The sequence below is a fragment of the Girardinichthys multiradiatus genome, chromosome 2, assembly GCF_021462225.1.
Source record: "Girardinichthys multiradiatus isolate DD_20200921_A chromosome 2, DD_fGirMul_XY1, whole genome shotgun sequence".
Classification (NCBI taxonomy): Eukaryota; Metazoa; Chordata; class Actinopteri; order Cyprinodontiformes; family Goodeidae; genus Girardinichthys; species Girardinichthys multiradiatus.
Genome location: NC_061795.1, coordinates 35,969,138 through 35,976,615, shown reverse-complemented (window position 1 = coordinate 35,976,615; position 7,478 = coordinate 35,969,138). Strand labels below are relative to the sequence as shown.

At 40.0% G+C, this 7,478-nt stretch overlaps 1 protein-coding gene across 1 annotated transcript; it reads right to left on the bottom strand.

Annotated features, from left to right (window-relative positions):
* Positions 1-1,583: 1,583 nt before the first annotated feature.
* On the bottom strand, positions 1,584-5,638 carry fjx1 (four-jointed box kinase 1). Its single transcript, XM_047350876.1, has one exon. It carries the CDS (start codon positions 5,265-5,267, stop codon positions 3,987-3,989), a length of 1,281 nt encoding a protein of 426 aa, XP_047206832.1. The 5' UTR covers positions 5,268-5,638; the 3' UTR covers positions 1,584-3,986.
* Between the last annotated feature and the right edge of the window lie 1,840 nt (positions 5,639-7,478).

The following is a 7,478-nucleotide window of genomic DNA, read 5'->3' as shown; positions in this document are numbered from 1 at the left end:
ACTACCTGGGGTCTGTGCACGGGCATGCCTGGATCCCCTGGCAGTACAGACTGACTGAGCCTGCAATTAAGTTTACATTGAAAACAAGCACAACAGGATAAAAGAGCAGAAAGCTTACATTTAGAAAGTAAAAGCACGGGAAAGGCTGCATCCTGCAGAATAACCTAAAAAGAGTGCCATAAGTTAGGAGGAAAAAAATTGTGTGCACATTGGGTGGAAAAGGGAGGTTGACAGAGAACAGGCAGGAAGAGTAAAAAAAGGACATATGTTAACAGTTAGAGTGGTTTCTAAACCTCTTTGATTTCTCCCCATTAGTGTGATTACCACTGGCATGGTCCTCCTGGGTAAAAGGGTCCTCATGTGCAGAGGACTCCACAAAAAGCTAATTAGGAAAATGGAACTTTCATTCTCTTTTCAATTCACAAATTAAGTTGACAATTATGTATATAAAGAAGACAGATGCATTGAAGAGAAGGATGTAATATAGATAAAATATGGAGAAAAGGAAAAAACACCACAAAAAAAGGATAGGAAGTGTGCTTTAGACATGCAGACCTCTGTTCGGCATTGTTTTTAATCCGTGGTGTTTGCAGCTTGCGGGAAAATCTCTGCAGAGCATAAACACACATGCTTACAGCACCAACCCCAGCTGCAAGTGCAGCCTTTGCAAAATTCTCCCCCTGAGACACAAATATTCACATATAACCCCTCACCCAGCTAATTAACATGACCCGCTTTTGCCCATACTACAGTCAGTGCACATATTGATCCCCGAGTCCCTTTTACAGCTGAGGCACAGTCTGGAAAATAACAGGAAAAAAACTGTCTAGTTGCACCTGCCTACACTTCTGTTGTGGAATTTGCACAAATTACTAACACAAGTGCTGCAAGTACAAACAAGCCACTATTTGAAAGAAATGCACTGATTTAACGACATTGTAGAAAGAGTGGTGTATCTTTTGATTTAATAAGAAATGTAACAGAAACCATATATGTATGGCAGCAAAAGAGTGGAAAGAATTAAGCCAACAAAAGTATCTGGATGTAATTAGACACAGAACAGGGCCTCTTGAATGGATGAAAAGTGACGTGGTGAAGTCATGAACTCAGAAAATTTTGATTTCCTAAATCATGGAATGAAAAACTATAAAGGCTCTGCTCTGACAGCAAAGTTCACATTAATTGTGAGGTGTCCTGCTTATCAGATACACTCTGAGTACTCTTACTTTTTAGGTCAACAGATTGAAACCAAAAAGCAAATTATTATTGATCTTGTTCAAAAAACATTTATAATCTAAACAAAAACTTTACAAAAAAAAAAAAAAAATGGGGAGTTATAGTTGGGGAACACTAAAGCCATTTTCAAATATGTCCCAAAAGCTCAGGTGGCTTCTTCAGTTCATCACTCTGTGTGAGATTAAAAAGAATGATTAGAGAAATTCGAGTTGTTGCACGTCTGTGGCTGGCAGTGAAGCATGTGAGAAACACTGTGCCTGCACGATACTCCTACAGTGCGATGTGAGTGGGAAAATGTGCAGAATAAAGAGGTTTCAACTCAACTCCTTCCCATACTCCACAAAACCTAGAACAACACTGGTTTTAATGCCTTTGGATACATTTTGTGTACAAAATACACTGTGTAAAATAAGTTTCGTGTATTTTTTTTTCTCAAAAAAAGGACACAATTTTGGAATGTTACATTGCACATTGAATCAGTTTAGCATCAAAACCTGTTGCCAGACATTATTTACAACATACATAGCAAATGCACAATAGATATGACACACCTGTAAGTTTTAAGGCTGAATTTTAAAACACATTAACAAGAGTGCAGCTATTTATTACAGTGTGTGCAAATTACGGTCTATAAAATGAGAACTAGATGTCAACAGAAGTACAATACTGTAGAAGAATCAACATAGGTTAAGGCATATGTCACTTGGATATTTGAAGACAAGGCGACAATTCAAACAGGCAATAAAGGGACAGTTTAGATTTTTTTAAGTGATGTTTGGGTAAAAGTTCATAAGCAGGTAATATCCTATGTGCAGTATGAAACTTTTATAGTGTCTCAATTTTCTTTATGAAACAAGTCAGAGAGGAGCCAAAAGAAACTAATGCCTTAATGTTGGTTCAATCTTACTTGGCAGAGCGGGACAACTTTGCGTTATTTGGTAATTATATTTCTGAATGAACAAAGATAATGTGAGTTCCTCAAGGCTCCATTTTATGCCACTTTAACTAAACAGCTATATATGCTCTCCTAGGCTCAGATTATGGAGTATAACAATTTCTCTTTCAATTCAATTCAATTCAATTCAAAGTTACTTTATTGATCCCCGAGGGGAAATTAGAATTCCAGTACAACCCATCCAAACATACGTATGCTCATTACACACAAGTTTAGTTTTCTGTTTCACTACACAGATGCCCACAGTCACTGAGTAAGCATCCTTTTGTTATCAGTGGATAAGATTACTATTATGTTATTTCATATAATTTCTGGTTTTAATGTAGATTTTACCTTTACCTTTGTTCCTTTATTTTCCTGTAAAGCACTTTCACTTATGTGAATGAAACCTACAAATCAAATGAACTCGTTTTCCCTCGTCATCAAAAACATTCAACATTCTTATCTATCAGATAGTTACTCTGACAGAAAAACTGTAACATGCTTTATTCTCAGCATGCATTTGATGGGGAAGTGCACGTCCTCTAAGCTCCATTTCAAGTGTAAAGAATCATCAGCTTTCATCTTAATAACTGCCCCATGCAGACATTAATGCAATTAAAATGTTCATAAAAGAGAGTTTGCATATTCTACAATGACATTTTTGAGAGTTGAGTTTTTTAAAACAGTACTATTCCACTTTGATCTTGGCTCTTCTCTAAGTATCCATTATAGCTTCAACATCCAGAAAATACAAATTGTTATTTTTGCAAATTGAAGACAGTAAAAAGTTATCTATTACATCTAAGATATTACCTGCTTATAAGCTTTAAACAGAACATCAATGTAAAACATATGAGCTATCTCTTTAAAGGACTGTATTATGGTACTCTAGTCACAAACAGGTCTACAGCATATAATCTTTACATTTGTTCGTATTCAGGTGAGCAAATGTTCGGCAAATTAAGAAAAATAAATAACTTAAATTGGCCATATTACCTCCTCTCTTAGAGGCATAGCAATCTCAGCGAGAAGCTTATGAACATTTTTTTCAAACTTGACTTATATTTAAAGTAGGCAACACATTTTATTTACAAGAGGTAGTTCAGTTGGATATTCAAATCAGCGTAACAACCATTAATTTTGCAAAGCTCATCATACCGTGCAAACAAGCTGTGGCATTCCATTAGGGCCAAACAATGGCTTGCCATTCCCCACCTCTCAGGTGAAGAAATTATGCAAAACTCAATGTTTAATAACAGGACATCATAAAAGTTTGCAAAACCGCCACCAGAACACCATATTTTCTGTATGTTTTTTTCCAGTCATTGATCTATCAGTGATCTATCTGGTCATTAAACAACCTTTTTCCCACCACTTATGTCTTCATTACAGCAGTTGCTTCGGTTATAAATACATTAATGAAAGTTATGATTTTCTTTATAACAAAAGCAGCACAAACGTAGCACAACTGTTGACACCAACGTTCATTGATTTAGATAATGTTTTGGGGGACATCTGCTGATCTCTGTAAACTTTTAATATTTATATCGGGTTGAACACATAAGTTTAGCACCGCTTTTGTTAAATTTGAAGTTTGTGGGGGACAACTTCATTAAGATCAGCTCCCTGATATAAAATAAAATCCTGTTACCTGAAAAAAAAAAAAAACGGTTTAGAAGAAGGCATTCAAAACGCCACTCAAATATGTTTTTTTGGAAGGGTTTTCAGATTTTATTGTGGCCTGACTTATGAGAAATGCAGATATTTTTGGCATCAGTGGCTTGCCATACCTATCTATCACCTGTCTGACTGTTCACAGCTGACTGTATTTTCCTTTGCAGTGCAGGATGTGTTTGTACAATCGGTCTATCCTGTCCTGGAGAACAGCAGCGTGCTCGTCTGAGAGAAACCCTAGTTCCTGAGACAAAGGTTCGCTGTCTCTGTAAAGCTCCAGCAGCCTTCGCCTGGAGTCTCTGTGCCTGTGCAGCTCCGCCACGCGCTGCGTGGTCCTTTTCCTAAACACGCACACAGAACTCAAGACTGAATGGTGATATTTCTCCCACATGTTCAACACCCGAAAGCCGTGCACAAGTCCAGCTTCATTGTCTATGAACACCAGGTCCCCGTAGGGCGTTTTCAGGAGGTTGTTCGTGTCTCTCTCCATCACATGCGGGTCCCACTGCAGGCTAAACAGATTGCTGACGAGTCTGTCGAAGTTCGCAGTCAGGTAGTCGAACACAATCAGGTCGCTCCACTGCATCAGCTCCAACAGCCCCGCCGTAGTTTTGTTCTCGAGCCACTTGAGCGCAGGATGCAGCCCACTACTCTCTTGTCTGAGGGGCGCAGGTGTGACCACTCCGGTCAGGTTGGAGATCCACTCTGTGAGAGACACAACAGCCCGATCACTCCACTGTAAATCATTTATCCGTGTTCTCACAGCTGCCCATTGCGCACTGTCGCTGATATGGGACAGTACAAGCGGAGGCAGATTTGTGATGCCCAGCAAACTTGCCAGGTAATATGTCAGAGTTTCGCCCTGCACCTGGTCCGCGTTGATCCCGTAGCGCACACAGGCTTTAGTCCCGTCGGAAAACGTGGCCAGCTGATTGGATATCCTGCCGCATCCAGGCTCCAGCTTCACCACCGGTGATGCCCTTGCCTTGTTCCTCCAAACCTCAGCGTATCCCTCCGTGAATCTCACAGGGAGGAGATCTTCCAGCCAGTCGCTCCAGAATATTCTATCATCCACTGGGGAGCCTAACTTGACCGGATCCTCCCGTTGCGCCGACCTCTCATCATCCCCATTCACATGATAATCCCGAGTTCCCATGAAGGCAGAAGTATTGGTGAGGTTTTGACCCTCCGATCTGGCCCCCGAGTTATGCCTTTGTGCAGCTGGAACAGCAAGCAGCGCTCGAAAAGTTTTGGCAGAAAGGTCCTCTGAAGGACCTTGATGAAAGGACCCCCTGCCCGGGACTGAGAAGTCCCGTTTGTGTCGCTCCAAGTGGTTCTCCAGCGCGCTCCACACATAAAAAACACTTGCAAGGGCGCACACTAAGAGCAGGGCGAACAAGTTTGCTGAGAGAGCCCTCATTGCGTCTTCCTTTAGACCAGAATCCAGCAGAAATGAATGTGCTTTAGCAAGAGAGAAGCAATTGTCTTCAGTTCACAGTTGAGCTGGTGCGGCTCTGAGCAGTGCGCTCCGTGTTCCGGACAACCTCGACGCACCGCTGAACGCTGGCGGACTGCTTTGAATCAGGCGCAGAGCTCTGTTTCACCACGAGTCTCATCTCCCATCCTGTTCAGATGACTTCAAGAATCAGTCAAAGAAAAATAAAAAATGAAAGCTGAGCACAGCGGATGTAATCTGTTAGATGTTCATAGTTAAAGCCCGCTGGCGTCATGGGGGGAGTCTGTCGGTGTAGCATACGCTCCGCCGCTCATCTCTGCTTCCCTCTCTGCCGGGCGCTGAATGAGTTTGATTTGTGATGTTGTAAAAACGCCGAGAGACACTAGGCGGTGAGGCACGTGACTTCAGCCCGAGGTGGTGGGCGGATCGTGGGAAAGAGGGCTCATAGAGGAGCGAAGCAAGTGCACTGCATCGCGTTTTACAGAATGTGTGTATGATGCAGGAGAATTGTGTGGTACAGAAACATGCATCCATTATAATAATTAATACTTGGAGCAGAGACATTTTGCTTTGCAATTACTCTCCCCTTTTTTAAACAAATTAGATTCCGTGCTTGAAAACCCAAACATTCAATGAAGCCATTAAGTAGAAGGGGATCATGTCTAAAATAAACCTGACCTGATCAAAAAGGTTACCACTGTTTCTTTCTTATGAATAACAAAAACAATTCATGGCATGCCTTTGTTGTTTTTTTGTTGCTTCTTATACAGGCCATTAGATTTGAGGTACAGTCAGAGCAAACTCGCAGCATTTTAAACTGTTATTTTATTCTAAATGTCGTTATTTTTACTGACATACATCCAAACAGTAAGAAATCACAGTGTTCTTTATTTCAAATTTTCTCTAAATACAGGCATGTCATGGGCGGTATGGACCCCCTTAGAGGTGTCGTGGCCTAGGGGGCGCCACAAGCACTAAGTAAAAAAATAAGTCACAGTCAACCAGAAAATTGGAGATGTTGACAAAGACCAAACCACGTTCTGTGAATATTTGTATCATTGAATCAGTCATGAAAAGAATGTAGCTACAATTACTAGAAAATAACCAAAATGTAGCAGGGAAGCCAGTGATTTGTTGGGTAAGTAGAAGTAAACCACAAGTTAAGTTCATCTTTGGGTATAGCTATTAAGAACTCAACGTCAAACAAATAACTAAGGTTTAGTTTGTACCAGTTGGAATGTGTCTTTTTTTATGTTCTTCTATAGCTTCTATAGCATCGTTCTTGAGCCAAATTTCCTGTGGGGACTTTTTAAGCTGCAATACTTAATATTCTAAGCAGATTTTTTATTAAATTTTTTGCCCAATGGGAAAAGCAAATTAAAATGAACAATTACTTTTGCATTTTGAGCACAGCCGAAATATGTTAAAATGAATCAATCAGCTGGAAGAGCCAGTGAAATGAGAACTCTGAACAGGGCAACAACAAAAACAAAACGATGCTAATTTTTACAGTAAAATGTTCTGAATGTGCCATCCTCCACGGAAAAATACATTATTTTGTCCACAATTCCTATGAAAATGACTTTGAGATTCCGTCTATAACTTCAGTTTAATATATGCAGTTCTTACTGATTGAACATATCAGCACTTTGAGATGGTCCTTTTCAAACCTTAAGCCCCCTCCAGCTGCTTTTGTAGATGTTAAGAGAGATTTTTAAATTTTCATATGTTCTTTTTAATTTAGCGTTCAAATCATTTGTTTGTACATTCATTCGTTTATTCATGTTCCTTTTTAATACCTGCGGTAAAACTATTTACGTAATGATGGCCTGAGAAAATCTAAAAATGTGATGTTTACCAAACCATGCTCGTTTACCAATATCTGGTTATTGCAATGGATGCCATGTTTTAAAGTGCAATATTCAGGGAATTCCTTTATCAGCCCAGCGCTTAGTGTCAACAGCACTCAAACACACATAGTCGAGGTCACATTTGTGTTATTGCTGTATTCTTATTACTGTGTGATGAAGTATTCTCCAGCTTCATCACACAGTCCTAAAACATGTCTTTTAGGTCAGATGAGCCTTCTACATTTTAGGTATACACCAGCACCTCCATAACGTTGCAAGGATAAGCAGCTAAAGAAAATGAATGAATTCAAGCTGCCTTTCAGCT